Here is a 15669-nt window from a genome sequence, read left to right as displayed (position 1 = left end):
ATAAAAAGACACATGCATGTTTTGGGGTTTTTTGACTGAATCATGTTTTTTCAGAGATTTACACATAAAACCCAATGTAAGTACTCAGTGTAGTCAAAGCGATACAGCAGCTTTATTCTTCGTGTCAGTACGATTACAACTATATCATATTTATGTAGCTTTAAGTTTTGCTGCTTTTACACAATAAAAACAATTTGATAGAAAAAAATTTCTGCATCGTTTTACTGACACCTATAGCTTTTTTATTTTTATGCTGATGAAGCTGAATAATGGATGAAGGGTTTAGGAGTTTCAGCTGCAATGAAATAAAATATGGTTGATCTATAACAAGCTTGAACCAAGTAGCGTAGTATTCACCTTGTAGAACAGTATGACATCCAACTAAATTGGAAAGCCCGGAAATACTCTTTTCTAAAGATTACCGTACATACAAACAAACAAATTCTAGAATATATTTTATTAATGAAACAAGCAATGTTCTTCATTTGCCATTTAGCTGGAGATGGGAAGTTTCTCGGGGTCCAAGTATACACAGTTCTTCAGAACTAGGAGTGAAAGAAAAAAAAAGGTTGCGATTGGAGAGCAGGAACTGCACCTCCACTTCAGTTGATGTAAACGTCACATTCTCTGAGAAGATCCTCTTTTTTATGAAAGTAATCATGGAACCAGTCTATGTGATCTTTCTTCTGTTGGACAGTAAGGTACGGATTTTTGGAAAGGCCACATATTACCAGCTCCATAAAATGTCTGATTGGACCATGCTTTGGGAAGTCTTCCAAATACTTTTCCAGGAATATGTGCTCATGGAACTCTACCTTCTGCTCCTCATCAAGACCTGCAAGAGAAATTATATCACCATGAGTGTCTAAAGTTGGCATTTCAAGAACAGGACACAGTATTTGCTGCCCTGTACTTTTATAATTTATATACTACAAAAAAAAAAAAGCACGAAACGTGCATCAATTTGTTGTTATTTGTAGGAGAAGGGTCACACTATGGGTGTTCAAGGATTCAGGTAATAACATATTTTGAATTCGCAAATTTTTGATAGTTTTTTTATTGGAGCATTCTGGCCAGAAATTGTACATAGTCAAGCCTTTTTATGACAGACTATAACGTTATCCGTATATACTAATATATTGGACTATTTGTACTTATCAAATAGTTAAGTGTTGGCACCTTATGTAATCATTAATAGTGTTTGTCTTTGACCAGATTTTTTATTATGAAATTTAAAACAAAGTACACAACCAATAAACAGCTGGAGAACTGTGACAGCAAATCTGCACATCAAACAAGGACCTGCTGTAAAGTACAAGGTTTTCCAGCTTGTTTGTGCTTATAAAACACACACATACACGTGTGTGTGTGTGTGTGTGTATATATATATATATATATATATATATATATATATACACACATATGTATGTATATATATATATATATATACACTCACCGGCCACTTTATTAGGTACACCTGTCCAACTTCTTGTTAACACTTAATTTCTAATCAGCCAATCACATGGCGGCAACTCAGTGCATTTAGGCATGTAGACATGGTCAAGACAATCTCCTGCAGTTCAAACCGAGCATCAGTATGGGGAAGAAAGGTGATTTGAGTGCCTTTGAACGTGGCATGGTTGTTGGTGCCAGAAGGGCTGGTCTGAGTATTTCAGAAACTGCTGATCTACTGGGATTTTCACGCACAACCATCTCTAGGGTTTACAGAGAATGGTCCGAAAAAGAAAAAAAATCCAGTGAGCGGCAGTTCTGTGGGCGGAAATGCCTTGTTGATGCCAGAGGTCAGAGGAGAATGGGCAGACTGGTTCGAGCTGATAGAAAGGCAACAGTGACTCAAATCGCCACCCGTTACAACCAAGGTAGGCCTAAGAGCATCTCTGAACGCACAGTGCGTCGAACTTTGAGGCAGATGGGCTACAGCAGCAGAAGACCACACCGGGTACCACTCCTTTCAGCTAAGAACAGGAAACTGAGGCTACAATTTGTACAAGCTCATCGAAATTGGACAGTAGAAGATTGGAAAAACGTTGCTTGGTCTGATGAGTCTCGATTTCTGCTGCGACATTCGGATGGTAGGGTCAGAATTTGGTGTAAACAACATGAAAGCATGGATCCATCCTGCCTTGTATGGAGCATCTTTGGGATGTGCAGCCGACAAATCTGCGGCAACTGTGTGATGCCATCATGTCAATATGGACCAAAATCTCTGAGGAATGCTTCCAGCACCTTGTTGAATCTATGCCACGAAGAATTGAGGCAGTTCTGAAGGCAAAAGGGGGTCCAACCCGTTACTAGCATGGTGTACCTAATAAAGTGGCCGGTGAGTGTATATATATATATACACACATATGTATGTATGTATGTATGTATGTATGTATGTATGTATGTATGTATGTATGTATGTATGTGTATATACACACACACACACACACACACACACACACACACACACACACACACAGAGTTCGGTCCAAATATATTTGGACAGAGACAACATTTTTCTAATTTTGGTTATAGACATTACCAAAATGAATTTTAAACAAAACAATTCAGATGCAGTTGAAGTTCAGACTTTCAGCTTTCATTTGAGGGTATCCACATTAAAATTGGATGAAGGGTTTAGGAGTTTCAGCTCCTTAACATGTGCCACTCTGTTTTTAAAGGGGCTAAAAGTAATTGGACAGATTAAATAATTGTAAATAAAATGTTCATTTCTAGTACTTGTTCGAAAACCCTTTGTTGGCAATGACTGCCTGAAGTCTTGAACTCATGGACGTCACCAGACGCTGTGTTTCCTCCTTTTTGATGCTCTGCCAGGCCTTCACTGCGGTGGTTTTCAGTTGCTGTTTGTTTGTGGGCCTTTCTGTCTGAAGTTTAGTCTTTAACAAGTGAAATGCATGCTCAATTGGGTTGAGATCAGGTGACTGACTTGGCCATTCAAGAATATTCCACTTCTTTGCTTTAATAAACTCCTGGGTTGCTTTGGCTTTATGTTTTGGGTCATTGTCCATCTGTAGTATGAAACGACGACCAATCAGTTTGGCTGCATTTGGCTGGATCTGAGCATACAGTATGTCTCTGAATACCTCAGAATTCATTCGGCTGCTTCTGTCCCGTATCACATCATCAATAAACACTAGTGACCCAGTGCCACTGGCAGCCATGCATGCCCAAGCCATCACACTGCCTCCGCTGTGTTTTACAGATGATGTGGTATGCTTTGGGTCATGAGCTGTACCATGCCTTCGCCATACTTTTCTCTTTCCATCATTCTGGTACAGTTTGATCTTGGTTTCATCTGTCTAAAGAATATTCTTCCAGAACTGTGCTGGCTTTTTTAGATGTTTTTTAGCAAAGTCCAGTCTAGCCTTTTTATTCTTGATGCTTATGAGTGGCTTGCACCGTGCAGTGAACCCTCTGTATTTACTTTCATGCAGTCTTCTCTTTATGGTAGATTTGGATATTGATACGCCGACCTCCTGGAGAGTGTTCTTCACTTGGTTGGCTGTTGTGAAGGGGTTTATCTTCACCATGGAGATTATTCTGCGATCATCCACCACGATTGTCTTCTGTGGGCACCCAGGTCTTTTTGCATTGATGAGTTCACCAGTGCTTTCTTTCTTTCTCAGGATGTACCAAACTGTAGATTTTGCCACTCCTAATATTGTAGCAATTTCTCGGATGGGTTTTTTCTGTTTTCGCAGCTTAACCCCTCTGTGACCTTAGACGTACTATCCCGTCGAGGTGACCTGGGCCTATCTGACCCTCGACGGGATAGTACGTCATAGCCGATCGGCCGCGCTCACGGGGGGAGCGCGGCCGGGTGTCAGCTGCATATCGCAGCTGACATCCGGCACTATGTGCCAGGAGCGGTCACGGACCGCCCCCGGCACATTAACCCCCGGCACACCGCGATCAAACATGATCGCGATGTGCCGGCGGTGCAGGGAAGCATCGCGCAGGGAGGGGGCTCCCTGCGGGCTTCCCTGAGCCCCCCGCAGCAACGCGATGTGATCGCGTTGCTGCGAGGGTCTTACCTCCCTCCCTGCCTGCTCCAGACCCGGATCCAAGATGGCCGCGGATCCGGGTCCTGCAGGGAGGGAGGTGGCTTCACAGAAGCCTGCTCAGAGCAGGCACTGTGAAGCAGCCTGCACTTCTCACAGATCGGTGATCTGTCAGAGTGCTATGCAAACTGACAGATCACCGATCTGTATTGTCCCCCCCTGGGGCAAAGTAAAAAAGTAAAAAAAAAAATTTCCAAATGTGTAAAAAAAAAAAAAAAAAAAAAAAAAAATTCCAAAATAATGAAAAAAAAAAAAATATATTATTCCCATAAATACATTTCTTTATCTAAATAAAATAAAAAAAACAATAAAAGTACACATATTTAGTATCGCCGCGTCCGTAACGACCCGACCTATAAAACTGGCCCACTAGTTAACCCCTTCAGTAAACACCGTAAGAAAAAAAAAAAAAAAACGAGGCAAAAAACAACGCTTTATTATCATACCGCCGAACAAAAAGTGGAATAACACGCGATCAAAAAGACTGATATAAATAACCATGGTACCGCTGAAAACGTCATCTTGTCCCGCAAAAAACGAGCCGCCATACAGCATCATCAGCAAAAAAATAAAAAAGTTATAGTCCTGAGAATAAAGCAATACCAAAATAATTATTTTTTCTATAAAATAGTTTTTATCGTATAAAAGCGCCAAAACATAAAAAAAATGATATAAATGAGATATCGCTGTAATCGTACTGACCCGACGAATAAAACTGCTTTATCAATTTTACCAAACGCGGAACGGTATAAACGCCTCCCCAAAAAGAAATTCATGAATAGCTGGTTTTTGATCACTCTGCCTCACAAAAATCAGAATAAAAAGCGATCAAAAAATGTCACGTGTCCGAAAATGTTACCAATAAAAACGTCAACGCATCCCGCAAAAAACAAGATCTCACATGACTCTGTGGACTCAAATATGGAAAAATTACAGCTCTCAAAATGTGGTAACGCAAAAAATATTTTTTGCAATGAAAAGCGTCTTTCAGTGTGTGACGGCTGCCAATCATAAAAATCCGCTAAAAAACCCGCTATAAAAGTAAATCAAACCCCCCTTCATCACCCCCTTAGTTAGGGAAAAATAAAAAAATTAAAAAATGTATTTATTTCCATTTTCCCATTAGGGTTAGGGTTAGGGCTAGAGTTAGGAATAGAGTTAGGGCTAGGGTTATTGCTAGGGTTAGGGCTAGGGTTAGGGTTAGGGCTAGGGTTGGGGCTAAAGATAGGGTTAGGGTTTGGATTACATTTACGGTTGGGAATAGGGTTGGGTGTGTCTGGGTTAGAGGAGTGGTTAGGGTTACTGTTGGGATTAGGGTAAGGGGTGTTTTTGGATTAGGGTTTCCGTTATAATTGGGGGGTTTCCACTGTTCGGGCACATCAGGGGCTTTCCAAACGGGATATGGCATCCGATCTGAATTCCAGCCAATTCTGCTTTGAAAAAGGAAAACAGTGCTCCTTCCCTTCCGAGCTCTGCCGTGTGCCCAAACAGGGGTTTACCCCAACATATGGGGTATCAGCGTACTCAGGACAAATTGGACATCATCTTTTGGGGTCCAATTTCTCCTGCTACCCTTGTGAAAATACAAAACTGGGGGCCAAAAAATAAGTTTTGTGGGAAAAAAAGGATTTTTTATTTTCACGGCCCTGCGTTGTAAACTGTAGTGAAACACTTGGGGGTTCAAAGTTCTCACAACACATCTAGATAAGTTCCTTGGGGGGTCTAGTTTCCGATATGGGGTCACTTGTGGGGGGTTTGTACTGTTTGCGTACATCAGGGGCTCTGCAATTGCAACGTGACGCCTGCAGACCAATCCATTTAAGTCTGCATTCCAAATGGCGCTCCTTCCCTTCCGAGCTCTGTCATGCGCCCAAACAGTGGTTCCCCCCCACATATCGGGTATCAGCATACTCAGGACAAATTGGACAACAAATTTTGGGGTCCAATTTATCCTGTTACCCTTGTGAAAATACAAAACTGGGGGCTAAAAAATCATTTTTGTGAAAAAAAAAAAAGAATTTATTTTCACGGCTCTGCGTTATAAACTGTAGTGAAACACTTGGGGGTTCAAAGTTCTCACAACACATCTAGATAAGTTCCTTGGGGGGTCTAGTTTCCAATATGGGGTCACTTGTGGGGGGTTTGTACTGTTTGGGTACATCAGGGGCTCTGCAAATGCAACGTGACGCCTGCAGACCAATCCATTTAAGTCTGCATTCCAAATGGCGCTCCTTCCCTTCCGAGCTCTGTCATGCGCCCAAACAGTGGTTCCCCCCCACATATGGGGTATCAGCATACTCAGGACAAATTGGACAACAACTTTTGAGGTCCAATTCATCCTGATACCCTTGTGAAAATACAAAACTGGGGGCTAAAAAATCATTTTTGTGAAAAAAAAAAAAGAATTTATTTTCACGGCTCTGCGTTATAAACTGTAGTGAAACACTTGGGGGTTCAAAGCTCTCAAAACACATCTAGATAAGTTCCTTAGGGGGTCTACTTTCCAAAATGGTGTCACTTGTGGGGGTTTTTAATGTTTAGGCACATCAGGGGCTCTGCAAACGCAACATGGCATCCCATCTTAATTCCAGTCAATTTTGCATTGAAAAGTAAAATAGCGCTCCTTCCCTTCCGAGCTCTGCTATGCGCCCAAACAGTGGTTTACCCCCACATATGGGGTTTCGTCGTACTCAGGACAAATTGCACAACAACTTTTGTGCTCTAATTTCTTCTCTTACCCTTGGGGAAATAAAAAAATGGGGGTGAAAAGATCATTTTTGTGAAAAAATATGATTTTTTATTTTTACGGCTCTGCATTATAAACTTCTGTGAAGCACTTGTTGGGTCAAAGTGCTCACCACACATCTAGATAAGTTCCTTAGGGGGTCTACTTTCCAAAATGGTGTCACTTGTGGGGGGTTTCAATGTTTAGGCACATCAGGAGCTCTCCAAACGCAACATGACGTCCCATCTCAATTCCAGTCAATTTTGCATTGAAAAGTCAAATGGCGCTCCTTCCCTTCCGAGCTCTGCCCTGCGCCCAAACAATGGTTTACACCCACATATGGGGTATCAGCGTACTCAGGACAAATTGCACAACAATTTTTGGGGTCCAATTTCTTCTCTTACCCTTGGGAAAATAAAAAATTGGGGGCGAAAAGATCATTTTTGTGAAAAAATATGATTTTTTATTTTTACCGCTCTGCATTATAAACTTCTGTGAAGCACTTGTTGGGTCAAAGTGCTCACCACACATCTAGATAAGTTCCTTAGGGGGTCTACTTTCCAAAATGGTGTCACTTGTGGGGGGTTTCAATGTTTAGGCACATCAGGGGCTCTCCAAATGCAACATGGCGTCCCATCTCAATTCCAGTCAATTTTGCATTGAAAAGTCAAATGGCGCTCCTTTCCTTCCGAGCTCTCCCATGCGCCCAAACAGTGGATTACCCCCACATATGGGGTATCAGCGTACTCAGGACAAATTGTACAACAAATTTTGGGGTCTATTTTCTCCTGTTACCCTTGGTAAAATAAAACAAATTGGATCTGAAATAAATTTTGTGTGAAAAAAAGTTAAATGTTCATTTTTATTTAAACATTCCAAAAATTCCTGTGAAACACCTGAAGGGTTAATAAACTTCTTGAAAGTGGTTTTGAGTACCTTGAGGGGTGCAGTTTTTAGAATGGTGTCACACTTGGGTATTTTCTATCATATAGACCCCTCAAAATGACTTCAAATGAGATGTGGTCCCTAAAAAAAAATGGTGTTGTAAAAATGAGAAATTGCTGGTCAACTTTTAACCCTTATAACTCCGTCACAAAAAAAAATTTTGGTTCCAAAATTGTGCTGATGTAAAGTAGACATGTGGGAAATGTTACTTATTAAGTATTTTGCGTGACATATGTCTGTGATTTAAGGGCATAAAAATTAAAAGTTGGAAAATTGCGAAATTTTCAAAATTTTCGCCAAATATTCGTTTTTTTCACAAATAAACGCAACTTATATCGAAGAAATTTTATCACTATCATGAAGTACAATATGTCACGAGAAAACAATGTCAGAATCGCCAAGATCCGTTGAAGCGTTCCAGAGTTATAACCTCATAAAGGGACAGTGGTCAGAATTGTAAAAATTGGCCCGGTCATTAACGTGCAAACCACCCTCGGGGGTGAAGGGGTTAAGGATGGCTTGTTTCACCTGCATGGAGAGCTCATTTGACCGCATGTTTACTTCACAGCAAAACCTTCCAAATGCAAGCACCATACCTCAGATCACCTCCAGGCCTTTTATCTGCTTAATTGAGAATGATATAACGAAGGGATTGCCCACACCTCTCCATGAAATAGCCTTGGAGTCAATTGTCCAATTACTTTTGGTCCCTTTAAAAACAGGGTGGCACATGTTAATGAGCTGAAACTCCTAAACCCTTCATCCAATTTTAATGTGGATACCCTCAAATGAAAGCTGAAAGTCTGAACTTCAACTGCATCTGAATTGTTTTGTTTAAAATTCATTGTGGTAATGTCTATAACCAAAATTAGAAAAATGTTGTCTCTGTCCAAATATATATGGCCCTAACTGTATATATATATACCCAAGCTGTTTAGCATCTATTGAGGCTTCTATATTCCACTAGTAACTGATAAGGATTCCCATTCCGCTTTTACAGAATCCCGATGATGACTTGTGCCTTGAGGGCCTTTACATGATGGAGGAAGAAGGAGGTTCACCTGCTTCTCACAAGCCGCATGAGATCTGTTACATCCTCAATAACACCTTTATTCTCCTCTGTACTTCCACCAAACAATTCACAATATTGTTAGCGGAATTAATAGGTAACTCCACCCAAAGTCAAAAGTAAAAGCGATTTGGGTCACTTCGGGTCAGCACAACAAACACTTCTGCTCTTCTGATCTGCTCTGATGGATTACTTGCCAAGACTAAGGATTACCAGAACATTCTGGGGAAAGCTATATTTTAAAGAAAATCCTGCAACAAAGCAGTGATGTTGGCCATGATGCCTTTTTTCATCTCTTCTTACGAAACAGAACAACATTAATGATAACAGCATTCACAGCTAAAAATTTTCTTGAAGTCCTTTTTTAAAGATAAATATATTAAATACCGTATTTTTCCGGATTACAAGACGCACTTTTTTTTCTCTCTCAAATTTGGAGGGAAAATGGGGGTGCTCTTATAATGTGGATATACCTTACCGGTACCGTTGCTGTAGGCTGCAGGCTGAGGGGGGCTCCGGCGCTTCTGCGGGGGGCTCTGCCGACATTTTGTGAAAGGTCAGAGCCCCCGCAGTTCCATAGTGCCGAGATCTCCATCTGCACCCCCTCATCCCAGCCTGCAGCATCACCCCACTCCTGCCTCCCCCACCAGCGACCCTGGAACCCTGCTTCACAGCAGCCACCAACCCCAGTAAGTAACAAAACAGTGTGTAATATATACGGTATATATTTAATTATTATAGAGTTTTTTTGCTTTCTTGGCCTTTTTTCAAAGAATATGAATGATAGCACCAAAACTTTTTTCTCCACTCATGGATATTGGTTGGGTGCAGCCATTTATTTTCAAACTACTGTGGATTCTCTCTTTAAATCATAATGTCAACCCAAAATATCCAAATGACCCTGATCAAAAGTTCACATACCTTGGTGATTTTGGCCTGATAACAAGCAAAGTTGACACAAAAGGGTTTGAATGGCTATTAAAGATAATATCCTGTTTGCTTGTAATCAGTGTGTGCATAAAAGCTGAGTGAGCTTCTGGGATCCAGACAGACTCTTGCATCTTTCATCCAGCCAATGACGTTTCTGGATTGTGAGTCATGGGGAAAGCAAAAGAATTGTCAACGGATCTACGGGAAAAGGTAGTTGAACTGTATAAAACAGGAAAGGGATATCAAAAGATATCCAAGGAACTTACAATGCCAGTCAGCAGCGGTCAAACTGTGATTAACAAATGGAAAATCAGGGCCTCTGTAAAAATAAAACCACGGTCAGGTAGACTAACAAAACTGTCGTTCACAACTGCCAGGAAAATTGTTTGGGAGGCAAAAAAAAACCCACAAATAACATCAGCTGAAATCCAGGACTCTCTGAAAACTAGGGTTATGGCTGTTTCAAGATGCACAATAAGGAGGCACTTGAAGAAAAATGGGCTGCATGGTCAAGTCGCCAGAAGACAGCCATTACTGCGCAAATGCAACAAAGTATCTCGCTTACAGTACGCAAAACAGCACAGACAAGCCTGTGCTGAACTTTTTGGCCACAACCATAAATGTTACATTTGGAGAGAGGTCAACAAGGCCTATGATGAAATGAACAACAATCCTACAGTAAAGCATGCAGGTGGATCGCTGATGTTTTGGGGATGTATGTGCTACAAAGGCACAGGAAAGTTGGTCAAAGTTGAAGGAAAGATGAATGCAGCACGTTATCAGCAAATACTGGAGGCAAATTAGCTCGGAAGCTGCCCATGGGACGTACTTGGACGTTCCAACATGACAACGATCCAAAACACAAGGCCAAGTCGACCTGTCATTGGCTACAGAGCAGAACAAAGTGAATATCATTGAGCCACTCTGGGGAGCTCTCAAGCGCGCAGTTCATGCTAGACAGACCAGGAATTTACAGGAACTGGAGGCTTTTTGCCAAGAAGAGTGGGCAGCTTTACAATCTGCGAAAATAAAGAACCTCATCCACAACTACCACAAAAGACTTCAAGCTGTCATTGATGTTAGAGGGGGCAATACACGGTATTAAGAAATTGGGTATATGTACTTTTGATCAGAGTCATTTGGATGTTTTGGGTTGTCATTATGATTTAAATAGAGAAAACACAATAGTTTGACAATAAATGACTTCACCCAACCACAAACTGTGATTGGAGAAAAAGTTTTGGTGTTATCATTCATACTCTCTGAAAAAAGGCCAAGAAAACAAAATTATGCCGGGGTATGTAAACTTTTGAGCACAACTGTAATATAATATAATATAAATATATATATATATAATATATATATATATATATATATATATATATATATATATATATATATATATATATATATATCTATCTATCTATCTATATAACTATATATCTATCTATCTATCTATCTATATATATATATACACACACACACATACAGTGGGGCAAAAAGTATTTAGTCAGTCAGCAATAGTGCAAGTTCCACCACTTAAAAAGATGAGAGGCGTCTGTAATTTACATCATAGGTAACCCTCAACTATGGGAGACAAACTGAGAAAAAAAAATCCAGAAAATCACATTGTCTGTTTTTTTATCATTTTATTTGCATTTTATGGTGGAAAATAAGTATTTGGTCAGAAACAAAATTTCATCTCAATACTTTGTAATATATCCTTTGTTGGCAATGACAGAGGTCAAACGTTTTCTGTAAGTCTTCACAAGGTTGCCACACACTGTTGTTGGTATGTTGGCCCATTCCTCCATGCAGATCTCCTCTAGAGCAGTGATGTTTTTGGCTTTTCGCTTGGCAACACAGACTTTCAACTCCCTCCAAAGGTTTTCTATAGGGTTGAGATCTGGAGACTGGCTAGGCCACTCCAGGACCTTGAAATGCTTCTTACGAAGCCACTCCTTCGTTGCCCTGGCGGTGTGCTTTGGATCATTGTCATGTTGAAAGACCCAGCCACGTTTCATCGTCAATGCCTTTGCTGATGGAAGGAGGTTTGCACTCAAAATCTCACGATACATGGCCCCATTCATTCTTTCATGTACCCGGATCAGTCGTCCTGGCCCCTTTGCAGAGAAACAGCCCCAAAGCATGATGCTTCCACCACCATGCTTTACAGTAGGTATGGTGTTTGATGGATGCAACTCAGTATTCTTTTTCCTCCAAACACGACAAGTTGTGTTTCTACCAAACAGTTCCAGTTTGGTTTCATCAGACCATAGGACATTCTCCGAAAACTCCTCTGGATCATCCAAATGCTCTCTAGCAAACTTCAGACGGGCCCGGACATGTACTGGCTTAAGCAGTGGGACACGTCTGGCACTGCAGGATCTGAGTCCATGGTGGCGTAGAGTGTTACTTATGGTAGGCCTTGTTACATTGGTCCCAGCTCTCTGCAGTTCATTCACTAGGTCCCCCCGCGTGGTTCTGGGATTTTTGCTCACCGTTCTTGTGATCATTCTGACCCCACGGGGTGGGATTTTGCGTGGAGCTCCAGATCGAGGGAGATTATCAGTGGTCTTGTATGTCTTCCATTTTCTAATTATTGCTCCCACTGTTGATTTCTTCACTCCAAGCTGGTTGGCTATTGCAGATTCAGTCTTCCCAGCCTGGTGCAGGGCTACAATTTTGTTTCTGGTGTCCTTTGACAGCTCTTTGGTCTTCACCATAGTGGAGTTTGGAGTCAGACTGTTTGAGGGTGTGCACAGGTGTCTTTTTATACTGATAACAAGTTTAAACAGGCCCCATTACTACAGGTAATGAGTGGAGGAAAGAGGAGACTCTTAAAGAAGAAGTTATAGGTCTGTGAGAGGCAGAAATCTTGATTGTTTGTTTCTGACCAAATACTTATTTTCCACCATAAAATGCAAATAAAATGATAAAAAAACAGACAATGTGATTTTCTGGATTTTTTTTTCTCAGTTTGTCTCCCATAGTTGAGGTCTACCTATGATGTAAATTACAGACGCCTCTCATCTTTTTAAGTGGTGGAACTTGCACTATTGCTGACTGACTAAATACTTTTTTGCCCCACTGTACATACACTGCTCAAAAAAATAAAGGGAACACTAAAATCCCACATCCTAGATATCGCTGAATGAAATATTCCAGTTGTAAATCTTTATTCATTACATAGTGGAATATGTTGAGAACAATAAAACCTAAAAATCATCAATGTAAATCACAACGAATATCCCACGGAGGTCTGGAGCTGGAATGATGCTCAAAATCAAAGTGGAAAATGAAGTTACAGGCTGATCCATCTTCAGTGGAAATGCCACAAGACAAGGAAAAGATGCTCAGTAGTGTGTGTGGCCTCCACGTGCCTGTATGACCTCCCTACAACGCCTGGACATGCTCCTGATGAGGCGGCGGATGGACTCCTGAGGGATCTCCTCCCAGACCTAGACTAAAGCATCTGCCAACTCCTGGACAGTCTGTGGTGCAACGTGACGTTGGTGGATGGTGCGAGACATGATGTTCCAGATGTGTTCAATCTGATTGAGGTGTGGGAAATGGGCGAGCCAGTCCATAGCTTCAATGCCTTCATCTTGCAGGAAATGCTGACACACTCCAGGCACATGAGGTCTGGCATTGTCCTGCATTAGCAGGAACCCAGGGCCAACCGCACCAGCATATGGTCTCACAAGGGGTCTGAGGATCTCATCTCGGTACCTAATGGCAGTCAGGCTACCTCTGGCGAGCACATGGAGGGCTGTGCGGCCCTCCAAAGAAATGCCACCCCACACCATTACTGACCCACTGCCAAACCAGTCATGCTGAAGGATGTTGCAGGCAGCAGATCGCTCTCCACGTCGTCTCCAGTCTCTGTTACATCTGCTCAGTATAAATCTGCTTTCATCTGTGAAGAGCACAGGGTGCCAGTGGTGAATTTGCCAATCCTGGTGTTCTGTGGCAAATGCCAAGCATCCTGCATGGTGTTGGGCTGTGAGCACAACCCCCATCTGTGGACGTTGGGCACTCAGACCATCCTCATGGAGTTGGTTTCTAACCGTTTGTGCAGACACATGCACATTTGTGACCTGCTGGGTTCATTTTGCAGGGCTCCGGCAGTGCTCCTCCTGTTCCTCCTTGCACAAAGGCTGAGGTAGCAGTCCTGCTGCTGGGTTGTTGCCCTCCTACGGCCCCCTCCACGTCTCCTGGTATACTGGCCTGTCTCCTGGTAACGTAGTGTCCAGCGGCGGGAGGCGCTGACAGACACAGCAAACCTTCTTGCCGCAGCTCGCAATGATGTGCCATCCTGGATGAGCTGCACTACCTGAGCCACTTGTGTGGGTTGTAGAGTCCATCTCATGCTACCACGAGTGTGAAAGCACAACCAACATTCAAAAGTGACCAAAACATCAGCCAGAAAGCATTGGTACTGAGATGTGGTCTGTGGTCCCCACCTGCAGAACCCACTCCTTTATTGAGTGTGTCTCGATAATTGCCAATAATTTCCAACTGTTGTCTATTCAATTTGTACAAAAGCATGTGAAATTGATTATCAAATTAGTGTTGCTTCCTAAGTGGACAGTTTGATTTCACAGAAGTTTGATTTACTTGGAGTTATATTCTGTTTAAGTGTTCCCTTTATTTTTTTCATCAGTGTACATTTTTACTACCAAAATTTTGTTTTAGCCCCAGATTTTACATTTTCACCCAATAAGTGGGTAAAAATGGCACCAAAATTTGTCCCACAATTTCTACTGAACGTGACAATACCCCAATCCCCCATATGTGGCTGTACAGTACTACTTAGCCATATGGAGAGACTCAGGAGCAATCTAGCGCTATTTGCCTCTTGGTGCGCAGACTTTCCTACAACAGTTTGCGGATTCCGTATACAGAGTCCCCAATTGCTAGAAGAGCAGAATCCCCCCTCAATTGACTCCATTTGAGAAACTATACCCCTTGGGGAATTTATCTACAGGTGTAGTGACTATTTTGACGCCATGGGTATTTTCCAGAAATAAGCAGCAACGAATGTTGCCAAGTGAAAATTGCAAACTGCCGTTGTAGTGACCAGGACGCTGTAGTGACCAGTATGTTGCAGTCACCAGTACGTTATGCTCAGCCCATGCTTCTGGAGCCATGCACCCGCAAGTTAGGTGGGCTCTCATCGCTTCAGAAATGCCAAACATGGATGCAATATGTTTGTTTAGGTACAATGTGGGGCTCATAAGTGAGGGTGGAATTTGGATTTGAGTGTGGAGAATTTGCTGAATTTATTTTGGCGGGTGAGGAGCCATATTACTTTTCCAGAGCCTTTGTACTACCAGTAACGTGGAAGTCCAGTATATTTCCATTAACGGACCTGGGCCAGGGCTTGCTTTTTTTGTGGATTTAGTTGAAGCTCTTGTTGGGAACATTTTACATAAAATTTTGGATCACAGTTATCCAGCGTTCTGCGCTGACCACTTACTTTGGGGTTTCCATCTAAATCTCTTAGTGACGCGATTCAGATGAAACCCCCCGAAGGGATCCATTCACTTTAATGAGGCAGCAGAGTTACTCTGAACTAGAGATGAGCAAATGTGCTCAGGTTCCCTCTTATTCGGCAAGCTGCAGAGGGAACCAGGCTTCCTGGATCGCGCTGGTCGATCAGCTGATCGGCGCCACAGCTGCATGTGTCGCGGCTGTGTCACAGTCACGACACACACATGTTTGTTGGGCTTTCCATGCATGTGTCATGACTGTGACACAGCAACGGCACATGGAACTGCAGCGACGATCAACTGATCGGCCGCTGCGATCCAGGAAGCCGGGTTCCTCCTGTAGATTGCCGAATAAGAGGGAACCCGAGCAAATTTGCTCATTTCTATTCTGGACACAGTCTGACCTCTGTTCAGCGGTGT

The 15669-nt window shown here is 42.2% G+C and overlaps 1 protein-coding gene across 2 annotated transcripts in view; it reads right to left on the bottom strand.

The window, feature by feature from the left end:
- Positions 1-438: 438 nt before the first annotated feature.
- The window catches only part of MRPS31 (mitochondrial ribosomal protein S31), a 77448-nt gene continuing 62217 nt past the window's right edge, over positions 439-15669 (bottom strand). For both annotated transcript variants that reach the window (XM_077298164.1, XM_077298163.1), the window contains exon 7: positions 439-835. In XM_077298164.1, coding sequence (XP_077154279.1) covers positions 603-835 — 233 coding nt within the window. In that variant the 3' untranslated portion in view covers positions 439-602. The remainder of the gene's footprint in view (positions 836-15669) is intronic.

This window comes from Ranitomeya variabilis, chromosome 3, assembly GCF_051348905.1.
Source record: "Ranitomeya variabilis isolate aRanVar5 chromosome 3, aRanVar5.hap1, whole genome shotgun sequence".
Taxonomy (NCBI): Eukaryota; Metazoa; Chordata; class Amphibia; order Anura; family Dendrobatidae; genus Ranitomeya; species Ranitomeya variabilis.
The sequence above is the reverse complement of the archived record's forward strand: the minus strand, read 5'-3'. Positions and strand labels throughout refer to the sequence as shown.